Source organism: Hirundo rustica, chromosome 1 (assembly GCF_015227805.2).
Source record: "Hirundo rustica isolate bHirRus1 chromosome 1, bHirRus1.pri.v3, whole genome shotgun sequence".
In the NCBI taxonomy this organism is placed as follows: domain Eukaryota; kingdom Metazoa; phylum Chordata; class Aves; order Passeriformes; family Hirundinidae; genus Hirundo; species Hirundo rustica.
This window is the reverse complement of record NC_053450.1, coordinates 37,685,589-37,706,721: the sequence shown is the minus strand read 5'-3', so window position 1 is coordinate 37,706,721 and position 21,133 is coordinate 37,685,589. Positions and strand designations below refer to the sequence as shown.

Genomic DNA, 21,133 nt, shown 5'->3' with positions numbered 1-21,133 from the left:
GCTCCCTGTTAGAACTAAGCCCATGGATTTACTTGGTTGTCCGCATTTCATCACGTATGAAAAGCTTTGTAACACATTTGATTTGCCTTTGGATTTTAAAGCCAGAGGATCAAATAAAGGGATTTCAGTCTCCGGGGCTCCCGTTGGCAGACACAGAGCCAGAAGAGAAAGCCAAAAGCACAGATAAAGCCAAAGCACCGCACTTTCCCAGGGACGAGCCTGGCGCTCGCAGCAGCTCCCCGCTAGAGGGGGATCACGGAGTCCCGTGGAGCACCGAAATCCCCACGTCAGGAGGGAAATGGGAAAGAAAAAGGTTGTGGTGACTGCAGTGGGGATGGCAGTGCTACGAGGACAGTGGTGTGTGGCACCACGGTTCTCCTGGCTGGACGTGTCAAAGCAAGCTTGTCCCTTGGTGGCTGGAATTACAGCGCCGAGGACGATCCCCAAATGCACGGAGACCGTGACTTTGCCGGTGTCAGCAGCCGGTCTCGGCTAGAGCTGCTAAAGCGGCATTCGGCGTGTTACATTGCCTTGGAGGTGAACTCTAATCTGACATCTGTCTGCGCTCTGACAACAGCACCTTTTCTTTAAAGAGATCCGAAAGCAAAATGCTGAACCCCAGAAAGAGGGAAATGAACAAGAATTTCAAATTGTTCAAGCAATGACTCCGGTTTATCCAGGAACAGATTGTCCTGTCTTAGGCAGCAGATCCATCAGGGCACAGGTTTCCCTTTGATAAGGCTGCAACACTTAGAAAAATAACACCAAAACCTCTGTGTAATGCTATAAAATGTTAAGAGCTCTAGAATTAGCCTGTGCGTAGTACTATTAGTACATACATATGTAAAGGTAATGTTACATAATGTTACACGCCCAAGCTAGGCTCACGTTTAGTAATCAACATCACTAAAGATACTGAAAAATAGGCAATCAGCACTTTCTGGTCTAAAGGTTTCTGTAACTTTGAGCATCTGCTCAAGTATGTTTAAATTTCATAGTAGGGTCCTCGGAACAAGATCCATCATTTTGTACTGGCTGGCTAACAGCCAAAGAATGAACTTTCGATCTAAGATGCTACTGTTAAAGATGGCCATAATTACACTCTATTACTGATACTTTTTTTTACACAGCAGGTTGCAAACTTGCTGTCATAAACACTAAAGAAAACAGGAAAAGAAAACACTCCTAGCCCCATGACAGCTGATGACTGGGGAGTACAACAAAAAGCGGTCAGTCTCATATGCTTTTCTACTTGCATGGATACTGCTAACAACTGGATGTACTGCAGTGTATTTGTTATGTTCCTGTGTCCTGACTCAAGGTGATATTCAGAATTAGCTGTTCTACCATTAGCGATTTACAAATTGAAATTAGAAAGGCAACCTAATGGAAAGTAATATTTAATACTATGATACTTCCTAACAGCAGGCCAACATATCATTTGTTCTAACTCTTAAAGACCATGCATGCACACTCAAATAATTAAACACGTTTGGTTATGCACTTAAATAAATGGAAGTCAAATTATTTCTTCTGCAAAGCAGGAAAAATGCAGCTTAAAGCAGGGCTGGGTAAGTACATGAAAAAGTCATTCAGAAAGTGAGGTAGCAAGGAAGTAGTAAGTGTAGTAAAGCGTGTAGGTTTTTAAAATCATGTTTTATCCTGCATATTTGTTGCTCTCTGGAGCTGTTCTGACTTTTGTGTGTTCTTTTTTATTTGCAATGCAACATCAGATATAAACATCAGACAACAGTTTTCAAAACAATATGGCAACAAGTCTACAAACATTACAAAATCTGAACTCTGGAGAGTACAGATCACGAAAAACATGGCCTGTAACACTTGTTAATATTTATGGGAATCAGATGTGTACAGAGGAAAGACCACAGTGCTTTCACCAATCTTGAAACTGTCAATATGATATAATGCCCATGCACATGGACAACATCATATCCATGCCTCTGTATCTCACAACTAGGAATAATCACAGAGGCTATTAATGTTCAGTATTTTTATAATCTCCATTTTTCCATTTATTTGAGACAGCTGTTTGAAAAGTGCTCACTCACAAGGGGTGGCAGCCCCAGTATGAACATAACTATGCAGGGCTTTTTAAACAATCAGCCGCAGTGCATTGGCAGCTTCCCATTGTGTGGTTTTCATTCAAGAGTACAAAGCAGCCGCACATGTCAGTGTGGCAGGAAAGGCTCTGCTCACCTTGTTAGGTAATGTTTTGATACTTGGTAGTCGTGATGGTTCTACACAGCCAAAATGAGTCAGCTACGCTGTTACTGATTATCGGTGGCTGGCTTGACATGCCAGAAAGCTAACAGAAAACCCATTTTTCTCTTGAAAAAAACTGTAATTTTGGGCCTTTTAATACTACAGCTGTAAATGAAAGAGTTGTGACAACGACTTCTTAATATCTGATAAACTGAAAACTCATGAAGGGAAATGACAATAAAGTGCTAATAAAGTCGATTTGCTCTGTGAACAGCTGGAGAGACTCTTATACACATGGAAGATTAAGAAATCATTCCAGGTAGCAGAACAAACCCCCTGGAAGGATTATTCTGTATAGAACAAATTCTGAGAAACTTCTCAGTTTTCATCCAGTCCCCACTCAACCAAAAGGCTACTGAACCCAACCATTATTTAGGAAAAGCTGACAGACAGGGGGCCTGTCTTGAAACAAGAGTTTCTCTTAACCGAGTAAGGACCTGAGATTCTGGCTTTAAAATCAATAAACATTTATCAAATGAAAATCCTACCCCTTAAATCCATTCCTTTCTCTACCACAGAACTATCTTCTATGTCAATATGAAAAGGCCTGATGGTAGATTTTTCCACAAAATTGGAGTCCTGGGATAACAGATTCTGGCAGGAATCAGAGTCACTGTAGATAACCTATCACATTCATCACTTCTGGAAGCCAGTGTATCTCAATAAAAAACACAGTTACTAAAATGTACATTTTTCCCCTGTCTGGGGCACTGACTGCTCTGTGAAAATATGCAGGGTCTAAAGCTCACTGAGAGCAAAAATGATCTTTTAAGCTCTGTTGATGACCTTACTTTATTCCCAGCTGACACATAAGATACATAATGACAGGATAATTTATGTTGCAAGTCACCTCTTAAGTTCAACTTTTTCACAGAAGCACCAACTTCAAAGTTAGCTACTAATTCAAAGTCAGATCAGGTTGTTCAGGTCCTAGTCCAACTAAGTTTTGCATATCTCCAACGATGGAGGTCTCATAACCTCTGTAGATAACCTGTTCTGTGCTTGACCTCCCCCATAATTTATTTCTCCTTCTACATAATCAGAATCTCTCCTGTTGCAGCCTCTGTCCCTTGCCTCTTGTTCTTTTGCACTCCCCACGATTCTCTGTTTGGGAGCTCAGGCATGAATTGCCTATGACCACCAAACCAGCATCTCCTGACTGACCCCTGAATGATGCCTCCTTCTCAAACCTCCTCAGTCATCCACTCGTTTGAATGACCATGTTTCACTTAAGCTTACTTTCAACTAAGCTTGCCCAACTCTTAAAATATCAGGAAAATTGTTACTAGCTCTGTGCCTTACTGTGACCGGCTGGTGTGCATCTGTCACCCAAATGTCAGGACAAACATGACACAGGCTAAGTCCTTAGTAATTCCTTATAGGAAAATACATCCTGAAATAAATCACGACTCATCATCTGTTATGATGCATCTGATTAATGGTAAGGGCTCTGCTCCAACATTTCTGCACTCTTATATGATCCTAATGTTGCAAATTTGCTATGAACCTGCATAGTCTGCTACCATAAAAAGCAGCTCATAGGCTGTAACTCCTTTATGAATACTTACTGCTAAATGACTGAAACCCTAATTTGCTGTTCAATGTGTTGTGTTTCCACTGGCTAAGTCAGTTTGGAACAGAGCATCAAGCTCACACTCCATAGGAGTCAAAGGGAAATGTGCCAACAGCAAAAATCCTCCTGAACCCCTGGCACCAGAACCAGGCTCTACCAGGACTTGATAAAACCACTGGCAGCCCAGGCAGCAAGAGGCGACAAGAAACACCTGCCCAGTGTAGGTCCTGCTTCAACTTAATTGACAACCATAACCCATATTACAAGAGCTTGTGACACAGTGGAGTTTTCTGTTTAACAGGCTCCTGCTTGTGCTCTGTGCACAGTAGAAGGCCATAATCTTTAAATAATTCCTCTTTAGATTGATTGGAATATCTGACTGGGACACAATCGTCAGTGGGCCTGCTTGAAACTGTGCAGCCGGCACAATTGACCGGCACATTCTTTCCACTCTCTACACTCTTGATTGAGAAGCTAATTATTACAAAAGCTTCTTTCTTCAGTGCATGCTGCATCATGTGTAAATTAATCTTCTAGTAACCTTTGTTCCTTTGCTCAGAACTAGGATATACAGCTATTCCTTTTTAGCTGTGCAACCAGCTGTTACAAGCTCCAGAAAAGTCTGCTTAGTCTAATAATATTACAGGATAGAAAGCACCTCTCAACAAATCTCTCAAGGATGAGAGATTTGTTTTTGCTCTCATATCTTCCTACCTCTTATTTCAATGCATAAAAGCCGGACATCAAAATACTAATGGGGAAAACTGCATCATTATGCCCTAATCAGAGGGGCACCTAAAACATGTCAGTCTGGAAATTTTGAGCAGATTGCATTTTGTGATATTTCTGTCACTGCTGAGAAAGACTGTAGCTGAAACACTCTCTTGATTCCACAAACACCATCATCTCAGGGATAAATCTATATCTCTAAGGTAAATTAAAGCAGCTTTAGAATTCCTCTGCTAAAGATTGTAGAGATAACAAACGTTCTCCTGGACTTACCCAAGTTTGCCAGGGATCAGCATGCTCCAGTTTCATTCACAACATGCCATAAAAGTGGAGTAGAGAGCAATAAAAATGGCAAACTCTGCCTACCTAACTAGAACCAGGAGGAAGGCTTTTTCCTGGACTGAGAGAGATGAAATGAAGCTGAGGAATTCAGCTAATAATCATGGAAGGCAACACAGACTAGTTTTACAATAACGATGTGTAATTTCAACAGCACAAATATTGCGTAAGCAACATCTCAGGAGGACAAAATGTGGAAAAATTGTATCTTGCTATTTTATATGTGCAGAAGAATTTATGAGTTGATACTTGACTTGGCACTGAATTGTTTCAGGAAGCAATTGACTAAGCTGTTGGCAGTGACCATAAATATACAGTAATTAAGTTCCAAATCCTCACAAGGGGACCAAACAAGGGGACCAAACCAGGGCACACAGCATCCAGAAAAGTGACTAAAAAACCAGAAAGTTAGTTATTAACAGCCTGAAGGAGAGGTTTAGGAAAATAAAGTTAATGGAATTGATACAGAGACTGTTTGAAAATATCTTAGGAGAAGCAAAAGTACGTGTACATACTTCATTCCACAAAACAAAGAAACAAATACCCATAAAGTAACAGAGTCTTCTTGGTTAAACATTATAGTTCAGTCAACGTAAACATGCTTCCTTTGAAAATGCAAGTGCAAATAGAAGCAAATTGATCATGAACTCTGGGCAAAATAAAGAGGATGAGAACGTCATTAGGTTATAAAATAGTGCACTTGGTTTATGCTTCCAGATTTGAATTTTTCAAGGCTTCTACAGTGGATAGGTGCCAAAATGCCACTGAATTTCAGTATAATTTAAATTCTCTTTAAAATATCATACATAGATTATTGTACTGAAAAAATTACATAAAGGGAACTCTTTGCCTATCTTTGAAAGGAACACTAAGTTCGCCACTAAGACACAACTGAAAGCAGTGCCAATGAACAGATTAAACACAGCATTAAAACACAGCATTAAAAATCTCCTGGTTAATATAATGTAGGAGAAGAGAAAGCACAGTTTCTGCTGAACTTCTCCCTGTTATAATTTATTGAAAGTGTTTAAGATCAAGCATGCATTAATAGTCAGGCTCCAAGTATGCTCAGAACAAGATGACATTCCCTGAACAAAGAAGTCTGTAATCTAAGATCAGAGAAATTAGGTGCACTTAAATCAAGATGGAGCAGAGCACAAGGTATCCTGGAGATACTGTTCAAACAACTTCACAATCACAGTGTGAGATACTACATGTTTCAGGTCAAAAGCTAAATCCACAGCTAAAACATGCAAACATATGCTTGACTGGGACACCAGGGTAGTCCAGAACCTTTGCTGAGTGGTGCTCTTCTCTCCATGAATATCTTTGAAAGAAAGAAAAACAGCTGTAAAAAAAGTTTTCTTGAATCATAAAAGGTAGGACTGTATGACACCTTTCAAAATCTATTCTCTTTCCAAACAAGCCAGCCTAGTGAAAGCAGAAGTAGTCTAAGCAACTTTGTGGCCCATACCTTCAAATGTGTCACTCAAAAGGTAACGAATCGTGGGACTACTGAATTATTTGCAGCACCTCAGGAAACACCACTGCAGTTTCTTTTGGCAAATTCATTAAAGAAGTATCTACATAACAGAATAATAAAAACATTGCAACATCTAATATTAAACAGGAATCTCCGTTCCCTTTGAAAAGTCTAATCACATGCAGCATCCTTATTTCATTTTACACAAAGAACTATTGGTCCATTTAAAAAATGAAATTAACAGCAGGAAGTACTGATGTACATGGAAAAACTCAAAACACGACAGCTACAAACAGTAAGCTAAAAAGAAAAGTAATGGGAACCATAAAAATCCAACCACCACTCTTCTTTCTGTTCTGGGTAAAGAAGCCAAAAAGTCTAAAAAGGTTAAAAAAAAAAAAAAAAAAAAAAAAAAAAAAAAAAAAAAAAAAGAGGAATCTTCATGGTTAATGCAACTACAACATAGATGTTTTTACCTATCTCCTAGTCCTTGTTTGCCCAAGAGAGCTGCTGACATGTAACATTAGCTTGCCTGTTTCTTAGGAAAATCACTGGCCAAACCATCATAGAGTGTCGGGGAAACTGAGGATATATAATTTGTCATCTGCGTGTATTTATTTTTCTTCACGTTTGAAATCACAAGCACAGCTTATGTCTACAGGCACACACAGGAGATTAAAGGAAAACAGGAATTAATCAAAATTAACTGGTTTTTTAACTGCAATGTAAGTATACAGGCTAAAAAAAAAGGACTGAAAAAAGGCAAAATGTCTCTGTCGCTATGCTGCCAACTTTCAATATCAACCTAATGGTAAGAAACGAAGCAGCTACAGAGTTATTACTGTCAGATTCACAGGTCAGGCTCTTCACTGTGCCAAGTTTCTGCTCAGTGTGCAAAGCAAGGCGCACCACAGAGCAGCTTATTGTTCCCTACCATGTTTGGCCCCAGCAAACATGTAGGCTGAAGTGCCCTGGGTCTGCCTTTACCTATGCTGACAGAAACAAATATACTTGGAAGCCTTTCATTTTCCCTCCTTTGAAATACAAAATCCAGGAAGGAAAAAGCAAGGGTTTTACTGCAAGATTCTCCAGCCTACCTTCAGTCTGGGTTCTTGCCAACCCGAGAGGGTGCATGTGTGTGTCTGCATGTGGTTTTATAGCTCCACTTAGATAAGGTGAATCTTGGAAAAAAGACTAGACCTTGATGGATAGTTGATGATATTACAGACTAGCAATATCATCAAGAAGACAGAAAACACAAAGAGGTTAAGCGTTTAATTCTGGAAGAGTTACTTACATGACAAAGCATTTAATAAAAGCAAGTCCAGTTCCAAAGTGTTGCCTGCAATCTGTTGTCTCGGACTTAAAACCAGACTGTTCATATGTGGAAGGTTTTAAATCACCAATTTAATTTTCAGTGGTAGATTCTCTCATGAAGGCAGAATAGAAAACACTCCTTCCCTGTTAATTAGCCAAGTTTTGTAAATAACTGATTCTTATCCCACAGTTCTCTGTGTTTCAAACATAATGGTCTGTCTTAAGATATGAGAATCTGCAGCTGCATATTATCTTCTTAAATCATAATCTTGACTATAATCCAGCAAGCAGTTGTTCTTCCATAATACACTCCTCTAGGAAACTCAGTCAGGTTTTTGTTTTCCTGTAATGTTGGCTAAGCTTCCTTTGAAATAATAAACTTTCTTATGCTTCTCCAACAGTTTTCTCTTGAATTTCAAGTCTGCAGATTGCATAATAGTGTACCATACTTTTTTCCTCTTCCATAGTTCCATGAGCTCCACAAATTTTGCTAAATTTCAGCTTTCTTCCAGTTCAGTTCATTATCTGGCTTAATGCTGGGACAGTAAAAAGTCAGGAAGACCAGTATCCTGTTGACAACAGTGGGGCCTGTGGACTAGGGCATCAGATAGCCCTGTGGTTAAATGACTGAAACAGGATTTACAACCTAAGTTAGGTATTCCAACACTACAGTGTCTGAAACTCTTACTAGAATTTGAGCATCTAGGAATCATGAGTCAATTCTCCCCCACTTCCACAAAAGGCATCATGTGTGACCATGGCCAAACAATTTAATCTCTTTGAACTTGTGTTCTACCAGTTCCTTGGCAATAGCAGAATTCATCTCCCTTGCACTGATGTTTTAAGGATTATATTGTTTGGGCTTGTGATGCACTCAGGCATAACAGCACATACTCGTGGAAGCTGCCTCAAGTTCTCAGATCTTAGATATCTACAAGTTCCATCCTTTACCTCTTGAGGGCCATGAGTGCACCATTAGCACAGATAACACAAAATTTGGGGCTAGCATCAGAAAGCTATTTCTTCTGGTTTTTAGAGTATTTACTTATGCATAGGGGCCAGTCTTGGAACTGGTCCTGACTCAAGCATGCAGCATGGAAAACAACAAAATAAAGAATCTCCTTTCCCCTTATTCAACAAATGCTAAGTTTTAGACAGCAAAAAAGTTAGGTCTAATGGTTAGGGCAAAGTGCCAAGAAAAACCAAATAGGAAAACCAAGGCAGCAGGAAACTGAAGCAAAATGCGTGCAGAGTGCCAGCAAGGATCATGGCAGAAATTAGAAAATTATGTACAACTGAAGCAAATCACAGCAAGGGCACGCAGCCAAGAAAAATGGGAAAGACTTGAGCAGCAATCTTGTTGAGCTCCAAACTAGGTTTAAATCCTCTTCAGAAGTCCCATCTGCTAAGAGACTACGGAAGACCTTCTCCCACAGCAGATACATAAGTGGCCATTCTGTTAGAGCTGGGAACAGAGTTTTCTATAAGGGTTGTCTGACAGCGACCGCTATATCCATGAATACAAGCACTGTCAGCAAGACAATTTTGTAAGAAAGTAGAGAAAGGAGGAGGCAAAGCTGTAAATCTGCTCAAGGAATGGAAAAGAATCCCTTATTTTTATAAAGTGTCAGAAGCTATATACTTTTGCTACCACAGACAGTATGATAAGAGCTCTTCTGTCCAAGGTTACATGCCTGCCTCCACAAGGAAGCAGTGCCACCAAACAGGCTGCAACTGAACATCTTACCTTAGCCCAGCAGGGCTGCAAGAAAATTTGATGTAAAACCTCTATTACAGGCAAATCACAAAGACTGCCTGCAGTTCCTGGCAGAACTAAACCAATAGACTGAGATTAGGTGGAACGGGGAGCCCAGAGAAGAGCTCCCCTCTTCAGATGCTCCTCATTTTCTTCTCATTCTCTTTTCCTTCACTCAAACTTTCTACTCTTGCAATTTTTTTCCTGTTAGTTTGTCCTATTCTGCTCAGTCATTTTTAGTTTGAACTATTTATTTCTTCAATGAATACTGAAATTCTCCATGCTGGTGGAAGTTACTAATCACAGAAGGTTGCAACCACTGCCTCAAAAGTGGTTTAGGTGCATATGGACCACAAAGCTTCTCCACACAAAACTCAAATGACACTTAAAAAAAAGGCAAAAAGATAAAGAGACTACAGTACACAGTACTAACACCACTCCTCTTTGACCTAGTGTCTGGCAGCTCATACATCTTCCACAATCCAATAAATATATTGTAGATTTTACACATAAGGGAAATTAAATTTGCTATCTCTAAAGATGTGTACATTTTCCCACAGGGCTTAACTTAATTTTTTTTTCAGGTGTTAGGCCAGACAAAAGAAGGTTTGTGCAAGTACCTCAGCCCATTTTTGCACCTGCTTTCAGGAATTCACAACAGAAAGCACATAGGTGCATTCCTGAAAAATTAAATCTATATGTGAGTGAGCAAAACAAGGGCCAATCAAAACTCATATTGGCAAATAACCCAAAAACAAAGTATATCCCAGAGACTGCATGTGCTTACTTAGGTCAAATTAACCCTCGACAACAATAAAAACATAACACTGAAAGAATTTAAAGCACTAGCAATCTCAGGAGTCATAAGCTGAACATGTGTGCTTTTACAATGATGGTAATTTTTTCCTTATCTTGTTGCTGGTTTCATGTTTCTCTGTATATTGGGAGGAGACAAAGACCTCACAGCTTTGTCCCACCATAAAAATCCAAATAGATGTCACATCAATTAGGGGACTGTAGAGTGTATGATACATGGAAAAATGCAGAAGAAAACTTAAACACCTGCACATTTGGGACCTGCACATTAGGATCCCACATAACATGATTCGCTGACAGTCCTGGAATTGGTGCTAAGACCAATTTTGCCCACAGAGTGCTGTGTAAATCTAAGTATTATTGTTACGTTCCTAAATGGCATCTACACGACATGTAAAAAATTGCTTTTGTAGAAATCACTGAAATTAATGAACAAAACTGAAAACATCTGTTTAAATATTGGCACGATTTTCCCGTATTTTTCCACAATTCCGTCCTCAAAAATTAGACACTGTCCAATGAAAATATCTATTTTAAACAATTACTAGTCTTACAAACATCATCATTTCCTTATAAGGCACAATGTGTTTAATCACAGCTAAGAGTGTTCACCTGCAATGATTCCAAAATTTAGAAGATTGCCCAAGACTATTAGTAACAAGTTAGTATTCCACCAGAAAACCTGGACAGTGTCTGAGCAGACTTCCTGACCTCAGCACGATGCTACATAAACTCTTCTGGAATCTGTTCTTTTTGCCTCCTGTTAAATTCATATATATCCTTCATTAAAAGGTCTTGTGCTGCCAATATGAGTGAAATTGATTATTTTTTCACAAGCAGGCAATCAATGCAACCAAGGCAACAGGATTTACCCCCTGGATTACCTTTTAGAGTTTATTGCTTAGATCATAGTCCTAAGAAAGAAACTACTGTCATCATGGTTTGAATTCTGCTTGCCATTCACACCTACCCAGTCCTTCTGCAGCTTTTAAGCCTGTAAGTCAAGAATAAAGAGGGAGAGACATGCTGGCAAGCACACTGTTTCCCAGGCCTTCTATTACAATTACAAATACTCTGGTTTATTTTTTAGTCCTAATAAGCTATTAGGAAAACAATTAAAAGAGGCAGCAAGACTAAATAGCCTTGGCAAAAAATACTAAAATTTGGCAAAAAATAAATTTCTGTGTTGAAGGCATGATACTTTCTCTCCAGAAATGCCAGAAAGGGGATGCACTGTGCGCAGATAGCTGATTTCAGAGCCGGGCACAGAGAAAACCCCACACTGAAGACTGTAAAGGCTTTAGTAGGGAATTGTAATGTTAACAGCCTAACTTGAAGCCCTAAAGCTTTAACTCTGTTAGATGAGTACTTTGGGCATCATTTCTTGTTAACCAAGGAAAATGTCATGAGTTAAATCAAATCAGGGGTAGGATATGTGTTTTGCACTATGTTACTTCATTGCAGCAGGTACTTCGGTTACTCTGAAAGAGTCTACAGAATTATTTCATCTGCTCTTTGTTATGCAATGGAAAGGAACAGTTTTTATTTCCATCCAGAACTGATTTTGATCCTTCCAGCAACTGTATTTTCTTCTGTTCTACTCAAAAAATGTAGGATGGACAATAATAGTTTTTAATCTTCCTGCACGTCTTGAAAACATTTTTTAAATTATTTTCTGCCAGCCGACTTCAACTGAGAGCTTTCACATGGTTCACAGCTAATGTAATCCTACATTTTAAAGAGGATGGATTACAGAGAATTATCCTCCTGGTTATATTGCAAGTGGTGAAAGGAACCTTTTTATTTTCCCTGGTACAGTATTATTTCAGAGCAGCAGTCTGGAAACAACTGTGCCTTTATGGTCAGTTAGTGTCTTTGGCCACACCACCATCTGACCAACTAAGAGGAAGAGACAACTTTAAGGCCCCCTTATATTTTTCCCTGTTTCCTTTCATTTCAGAAGTAGTGATTTTTTTTTCCATAAACCTGTATTGATGTTTCATGTGACTTACTTTCTCCTGCTGGATTTTATTTCTATTTTGACTGTAATTTCATTCAGCCCAGCACTATTATGTGCCATATTTATACAGAGGTCAGATACAATGGGAACTCATTTTTAGCTGCTCCCTTTTCACTTTCTTAACAAAAATAAATAGCAGCAATTTGCAATTCCTGTCCTCTTCTATCTCCCTGTTATACATCAGAGGTAAGGGAAAGAGTCAGTTTCATTAGTTCTTCATTTGCTTTTCCTCCTTCTCCAACCCATACTCTTGGCTTCAGGGAGAAGTATAAAGATACCAAATAGTTCCTCTCTTTCCTACACCTAAATCAGCTTCAGGTAAATCACCTGTAAACATGGATTTCACTGCTTTGTGGAAATTTGTACTGTAAGGCACAGATATTTGGAATCCTGTTCCATTTGCTGGAAAGAAACAGTCTCAATGTTAAGACCATTACTAAACATTTAGCATATGTCATGGCCAACGTAACTTTGCTCAAAAGGCGAAGTAGCACTCTTTTACATGCAGTAGTAGTTGGTGAGAAAGATTCTAGGGAAAGCTGCACAAATGTTCCCTTCCAATTCCTGGCCAAAGGGCAAGAGCTCCCTTTATGCTCTTGTTTTCACAAAAAAAAAAAAAAAAAAAAAAAAAGGAGATACTGGTATGTGCAGACCTCTGTTTCTCCTTGGTTTAAGAAGAGGTGTCACCATATTTACTTTTGACAAATATTTTTGTTTTGCCCTGCTTTCCTGACTTATTGCAAACTCAGATTTGTCACTGAAAATGAAAACACTGGCATATCATTGTCTACATTCTGGTTTCTTCAGTCAAGGAAGGTGGAAAACACACCTTTGCTGAACCTCGTATAAGAATTTTAAAAAAAAAAAAAAAAAACCCACAAAGAACTCAGCCTCGAAGCCTCATGAGCAACATTTCTGGACAATATCTATTAGCTCAATAAGCTGTTCCAGAGGTGATACAAGCTTCATAATCTAACCAACTTCACCATGAACCTACATATCCTAACCATGTGCAAAAGCCCCAGCTGTGTAGTAAGAAATAATGGATTTTTGCACTATGAAACATGGGGTATTACCTAACTAAAACAGGATATTGCCTAACTTCTTTTATAGAAATTATGGTACCAAAGATGAAGAGACTAAGGAAGTAATAGAAGATTGGTCTTCCAAACTTTGAAAAATTAGACTCTTTTTCTAAATTGTTTACAAAGGTCATTACATGATAATCTGAAGCTGTTTCACAATTATTTTGTCCAGTGTAATAAAATAAAGCTGCATAGCCTTCAGCCCTAAAAAAAAACAGACTGCTGCTCCAGTCAATAATTAGTCTCAGGTAGTCATCTCAACTTTTGATTTTTGTGAAACTGCTCAGGTTTTAAAATAGAGTAGTAGAGTGCATAATCTAGGCCAACCTTTTGTGTTGGTAATGTACCCACCTAAACCAAGCACTTCCATTTTCATATTACTGCTTATCTCCTTGTTTTCCTCTCACAAAGAGAAGATAATCCCTATCATTTGCCATGGAAATAATTTCTAGCTCCTTAGGAAGATGACCAGCTAGATATGTTACACTGGAAAAAGACCCAAACTAATGTACTTGGTGCTGAACGTACTTCCAGGCACGCACTGATGTACGAACAACTACCAGCTTATTTTGTATGAAGGCATATGCTACACCAGATTGCTAGGCTATAGCCAAAATAGGCATCAATTTCTGTTTGTTCAGTAACCAACAAACTTAGTTCAGCTGATTAGAGCATGGTATTTACAACACCAAGATGGTGGGATCGATCCCCATATGGGCCATTTACATAAGAGCTGGACAGGATGATCCATGTGGGCCCCTTCCAAGTAAGACTTCCTGGTCCACTGATCAAAGCTATTGTAAAAAAAAAAAAAAAAAAAAAAAAAAAAAAAAAAAAAAAAAGACAAGGCTATGCCTGGAATGGAAACAGCAGATCTTCCATTCTGGAGTCTCAGGTGTGCTACATAAACATTTACAGTGGCCACAAGCACCCATTTTATTATTGCTCAAGTATAATATTTGATTTGGATAATTTGAGAGGGAATTAATTTAACAGCTCTTTGTGCACACAGCAGAAGGAAATGCAGTTCATCTGTCAAAAAAATTGCTCTGCACTTTCTCGCAACTTGGGGTGGAAGATGATGAACTGGCCATTTTCTGCCCTAAGAATTTATCTGCTTACAAAATGAAATATTCACACCGTACTTAAAGTGTATTATTGGTCAGGTTTTTCTGCTAGAGAATTTTAGCATCAGTAATTATTTCCTGGAAGTTAAAGTTTGGTTGAAAGCTGCTTAGACGCAGGAAACAGAAAAATACTGGCTTGCTCACTGCCAGGTGATGTTCTTCAACTGTGCCAGAATTCTGTTTGTGCAGCTGCTGTACTGCTTTTAAAATAGGAAAGAATGAAACCCCTTCATGACTTATTAAGTTTGTTGTTTTGTATCTCTGGGTCAAGCATATTTTTCTCTGGACTGATCTGGAGCAGATAACTCTAGGTTTTCTGCAGATTATCAATAGACTGTTCCCACATACCACCAAGACTGTTTGCAAGGGATCTTTAATACATAAAGAGACAGGAAACCCTGATAGATTCCCAAGTACAGTTCTCAGTATAGTTCATATGAATATTTCTCGATCACCACATACCGCATCAGCCTTGAAGAAAAGCACCAAGCAGAGCTATTTTATAATGAATTGGCTATTTCCTGCCTCAGGGGAGCACAGCAGTATCCTGAAGGTCTTACTGCCCATAAAAATCGTATTGTATATATTATGCCAGGTAACCAGGATGCAGAAGTCATTCCCTTGTTTTTCCTTTGGTTGATAAGTCTTATCAATTCAAGCAATTCTGCATTTCCAGGATCTGTCTGGAATCAACCTGCAGAGGCGATCTACACATAGATGTGGCACTTAGGGAGATGGTTTAGGGGAGGACTTTGGCAGCATTATGCTTATGATTGGACTTGTTGATCATAAAGGTCTTCTCCAACCTAAATGGTTCTATGATCTGACTCAATTCAACCTGAAAGCTCCCTACGAGTAAGTTTATATATGAGGGGTTGTGACAGACCAGTGCAATAGCAAATAGCAGACCAAAAGCTGACCCACAACTCTTAAAGAAAGTATTTGAACAACCCTAAGAATTAGATGGATGATGTAAGTCCACAAGATTTTTAGACTTATTTCTGCAGTAGTTGCTTTAATATTCTTTAGCATTTTTTATATTCTTCTCCATAAGACAGTTCTATTCTAATAGTCTGGCACTCACGAACACTACAATAATAAATTTCCTAGCACTGAGCACCATGGAAAAAAGAAACAGTTTCAGATTCATGAGGGATTATGATAGATAAATAAGGCCAAAATAACTTAAAGAACTCCAAAAAAATCTTGAGTCTCTTTAAAACAAATAGTGCACAACAAATGAAATAAAAGGTGCAAAGCTGAAGTCGCCAAACATCAGCGTTGTTATCTGTTAAAAGCAGTCTTGCAGCTCAGGGGCTAAGGAATACTCCAAGACATTCCTTGACAGCTGTAAGCAATGGGGCAGTGGGACGTGAAGCAATATGACAAACTGATGCTGGAGGACAGGAGAAATAGGACCAAGCATTTTGTGTTGACTATGAAACAAACCCCAGGAGGAGCTGAATTTTTTAAGACTGCACTATCACTTTGCTTTTATTTCAAAATCATGTACTTTTTTCAGATCTTTCAGAACATACAGAGGACTATCACATAATCTTCAAATTTCAAGTATGTAAAGCTGTTTTGTGAACAAATTGCTCTACACTTACTCCAAATTGACCTAAATTGTTATTACTCACCATGGAAATACTTCCAGTGGCTAGTTCTCCCCATCTATAACTATTAGTCAAGGTGACACAGGAAGTGTTGAAATGGCAGATCTTGTTAGAACACTAATAAGAAAGAAGTTAATAATTCTGCAAGTTAACTTTACGACCAATTAATCATACAGTGTGATGAGTGCTGGAGGCATTCTATTCCAGATGCATATCCTAATTCACCTGCACTAAAGCACACCTCAGGAAGACAGCTATGTGGTTGAAATATAAAGCATTCAGAGCTAAAAGTCTCTTTTGGGCTACCAAGAATTCAGGCTAGGAAATAAAATCTTTTGCATTTCACGGACGTTATACAATGCAGTGCACTCTTACCTCCATGGGAAAGGCCTTAAAATTAACTGTGTGTTCAGAACCACGCTGGTTTTCTCTCCCCCAGTGAAATCGAACATCGTGTAGTTCAAACTCGTGTCCCCGAGGTAATGGCCCCCCTATTAACACTGGGAAAGAAGATAAGTGGTAAAAAACTTGCCTTTTGAAGCAGACAAGCCACTGAATGTATCCTCCAAATACAGCAAGGAGTTTGAGGCAATCTTCAATATTACTAATGGTACCAGAGAAGGGAAGAGTTAAGTTGACAGACTTGTCACCTTTACTTCTGAAGAACCTTGCAGGTACAATTGAAACATGAACTGAGGCAGTTATGAAAAACAGTAAAAAACGGCTGTCATTCTGAACTCTTTGTTTTATGATGCAGGACACCAAATAAAAGCCAGCCAGAAGAGGGAATGTTTATTTGTCTTATCAAGACATTAACTGTGTGCTCTAAACAGATGGCAGGGGTTCTGAATTGAAATGGGAAGTTACCTCCAAGTTGTCCAAACGTTTAATCTCCATCACCTATATTTACTATGGGTCACAGAAACTGATAGAAAACTTTTGGTTGCAAACATTTTGCTAAATAAAGATGTTCAGTCATATACCACCTGTCAGGCTTCTGAGATACTGAATGCCTTCATACTGAAATGCAATCAAACCTACACACTGGAGCAAAACCAGCACACCTCATTTACTTAAAAACAGCTTCTAGGCACCCCTGAGTTTTCCTTACTTCAGTTTTTTAAACATCTGGAATTTCTTAAAAACATCTGTCCACAATCGCAACACACGCACAAGAAAAAAATGTATATAGTTGCTCAGTACTTTTGAATTAATAGAGAATTCCACCAGAAGTAGTAAAAGCAAGGAATTGTGAGGCCAAATCTGCTATGGAATTAACAGAAACAATTCACCCAGGGATTTCTGAATCTGCTTTAGATCAAATATTACACCACAAGCTGGAGGTAACTTCCCACTAAAATCACTGAATATTGGCTTCTAAACAGGGCTGAGTTTTATTTAAGGACATTCACAGTCTTCCCCAGAATCCATTAAATCCTAGCTCACATTTCATAGACTTGGAATTAATCTTTTACAATCTCTGATAATTGATAAGGATTATTTAACTGCATGAAATATAGTCTTAGGGAATTAGTTCCATAATATATAGCTATTTTGACACAAACTGAGTTTGCAGCACAAAAGGTCGTGTAATACTAAAACGTAAGTTAGCAATTGAATCATATTACCACTGTATAAACACAAAACCAAAGGTCTGGAACTGTTAAAAAAAAAAAAAAAAGCAAAGCAAAAAACCAGCTAAATTATGGTTTTCATAAGCAATTACACTGGAGAAAAAAAAAAGTCAAATATTCCAATTAATCCTCCTTTAATAATTCTTAACAACTAATCTAACAGTCATTAGAGTTTCTAAAACAAAATGTCCTAAATGTAGTTATGGATTCCAATTTGCTTCTTAACCTTGCTTTACCTATATTCTGTCTATACTTATATCCCCTGGAGGGAAAATCTACAAATCTGGTGAACACTCCGGGAAACAACCAATTGAAGTATTTAAGAAATCTGGACAAATGAAAATCACAATACTCAATTAGTGGTCAATTACGAAATAATAATCATCATCATCATCATCTCAATTAGGAAAATTGAGCCTTTTCTCTGTTTTAAAGCATTGCTCTGAGAAAAACTAGAACAAATGTTCTCTATATGATGTAGTTCTGAATCTCCAGGAGCTTCAGAGTTTCATTCCAAGGTTTCAGTTAAGACACTGATCCCATGATAAAACTATATCATAGTTGGTCATGGTTCTTCCACCTAATGCACAACACATATTCCACCACCAAAATGAAAGCAGCTGTAAAAATGTTTTCAATTAAATAATGAGAACGATTTGGGAATTCCACATGGACTGCATGTCTTGAATTAAAGGATAAAAACATTCACCAGTAATGACAAATTTATTTTTAATATGCATCTTAATCAGTTTACTTTTTTCCCACAAAGATCTTTTTCTTTGACTATTAACATTACAGTAGATGACGATCTCTTGCACATTAATCGGACAGAGTTTCAAAAGCGCTCAACAGTTCCCAACAAAATAATCTGGCTAAATGGATTTGTCATCAGAGATCTCCTGCGAGGAAAAGAAACTGCAGGAGTTTCTGCAATCCCTGAAAAATGGCCAGAATACTAGGCCAGGTTCAAACACAGCTTATTAACTCTTTTCTCCTCTTGGAAGGTTTAATAAATGTTGTCTTCTTCCTCCCAAATTATTCCCAGTTTACAAATGGAAAATGCAAAATTACATAACATTAAATCTAAGGAAAAGCTGAAATTAAACCAAGATTTCCTAAACCATAATTCAGTCAAAAACTTTTACTCTATTTCACATTTTCTTATAATTCAAGACTCATCCGTCTGGCATCACATCGCATTCAAGTATAAAAAAAGTCTTTCTCTTTTTCTAATTCTCTTTATGGTTTTGCAAAGGCATTTAGGTGCATTGGTCCCACCTTATTAATTATCACTACTAAGTTACAAACTGCCCTTGGGAAAGGTAGGATGGAAGAAGTTGCATTTTGGCAAATGATGAGGTCATTTGTGGTCACTCTCACTTCCTCCACAGGAGAATTCAAGAATTCCTGATCCTGCAGGAAGAACCTCATCCCTTGGGAAAAGAGCTCTGCTTCTGATGAAGGCAGTAAAACTAACGGGAAATACAAAATTTCTCTTTTACTGCAAATCTGCAAAATTCCATGGAAAGAAACATTCTGTACTCCAAAAATACATGGAAATTATCATAGAAAGGAGATTATAAAGGAAAGCATCATTATTAAAATAACAAACCCTTCCTTTTTAAAAGACTGTGTAAAACTGAACTGACACTTAGCACAGCTGTAGTTCCCAGTATGGCTGAGTTCTCAGAAGGAAACGAAAGTTGGAATGTCTCACGGTTTGACAATGTTCAGCTGTTTAAATGCCCCCAAAGGACTGTTAATAGCTAGGACTGGTTGGAAAAACATGGTGGCTCTTCCAAACACATGGTAAGAACTACTCTAGTGCTGGAAAGCAAAATGGACTGTTTTCCTCCCTACTTTCTTGCCTCCTTCACGCAGAATAGTTTACCCAGATGAAAGGTTGGAGAAAATGTTGCAGCTTCACTTATGTTGGAATTGTTTCTTTTATGATTTGCTTCTATCATATTTGATGAGTGGCACCAAAAATGTCATCTTTTAAGCAATTAGGACTGCCTTCTACTTGGTCCTCATCAACATTGTGAGCATACATTAATGGGTGTATCTATCTTAAGCTGTCCAATTCTGTACTTAATATTTAGAACCTGCTCAAATTAATGGGAAAAAGCACTTTTAACTTACATGGTCTTTGGACCATGAACAAATCTTGCCAGCTGTACAGAACAGTTTGGCACTACACTGTCTTAGCAATAGTCTGTACTGCTTCTGAGCGCAGACAGCTGTTAATGCCCATGAATTGGATGCCACCATCACAAAAGGAAATTCTGGACATGCTTCGAAGCAATCTCACTGACCATCCAGTCTGGCATCGAAATCCGTAACTCTCATTGCAACACTTGCTCCTCTTCCTACCAAAGTCAACAGCAACACTCTCAGCGGGCATAGTCCATGCTGAATGGGCACAACAGGTCGCTGCTGGAAAAGACTGGTTTTCCTACGCTCCGGGACATAAGCACAGTGAGTCTTCAGGCAACACAAGCTTTAGCCGGGAAAATCAAGGCCATATTTCAGCATACCTGATTTTGACTTCAGGGCAATCTGAATCGAATGCCCGTCGTTGATCACTTCACAGTCGCGACACACCACGTAGTTCGGTGACAAACGCACTTCCAGGAGCGAGGGGTCATATTTGGCTTCTCTTGAGTTCAAGTTAATGGGCGACTGGTACTCCCCGTTAGCATCGGGGAAAATCAGCCCCCACTCCACTCCTGAGGCACAAGGGAAAAGCGGTTACGGGGGCACCGCTGCGGCTCAGACGGACGCTGCCCGGCCGCTGCCCCCGCGGTATCAGGGCTGCCGGGCCGGACCCGGCGGCTCGGCGGCCGCTGCCCTCCCGCCGCGGGGACGGCGCTTCCCCGCTCCCGGCGCCTCGGGACGGCCGGGGTGCGCACCCCGCCGCGCTCCGCCGCTGAAATTCCCACACCGCCTCCTCCTCCTCCCCCGGCCGCGGACAAAGTTTCTCCCCGGCGGAGTCGCCGCCCGCTCCTCACCTTCCTCGTAGCCCCACTCGGGAGCCTCCTCCCGGCGCGGCAGGGGCTCGGCGCCCTCGATCAGGCTCCTGTCAGCCATGGGCGAGCGCCCCAGGAGCGGCCGGGCGGGGTGTGCGGAACGCGAGCGAGCGCGGGGCGAGGCGGGCTGGCGGCGCTCGGCTCCGCGCCGGGACCTCCCCCCGCCCTCCGCCCCCGCCCGCGGGTGTCGGCGGGCGCCGGGGCAGGGGCAGGGCCGGGGGCGGCCGCCGGCAGCACCGGGAGCCGGCCGCAGTCCCGGAGGCGCGGCGCCGCACGGCGAGCGAGAGGTGAGGCGGCGGCGGGCGTGCCCGGCGGGACGCTGCTTC

General features: G+C 39.9%; 1 protein-coding gene across 3 annotated transcripts in view; it reads right to left on the bottom strand.

Moving 5' to 3' along the window:
• CA8 (carbonic anhydrase 8) overlaps positions 1 to 20,895 on the bottom strand; it is a 48,386-nt gene extending 27,491 nt beyond the window's left edge. For 2 of the 3 annotated variants that reach the window (XR_005701096.2, XM_040065585.2), the window contains exons 1-3: positions 20,790 to 20,895; positions 20,316 to 20,507; positions 16,520 to 16,644 (exon numbers count right to left, since the gene is read on the bottom strand). Coding sequence is in view for 2 of the 3 variants with exons in the window: in XM_040065585.2 (XP_039921519.1) it covers positions 16,520 to 16,644; positions 20,316 to 20,507; positions 20,790 to 20,868 (396 nt within the window). In the remaining variant the exon portion in view is untranslated. The remainder of the gene's footprint in view (positions 1 to 16,519; positions 16,645 to 20,315; positions 20,508 to 20,789) is intronic. The other variant, XM_040065597.2, reaches the window with a different exon arrangement.
• Between the last annotated feature and the right edge of the window lie 238 nt (positions 20,896 to 21,133).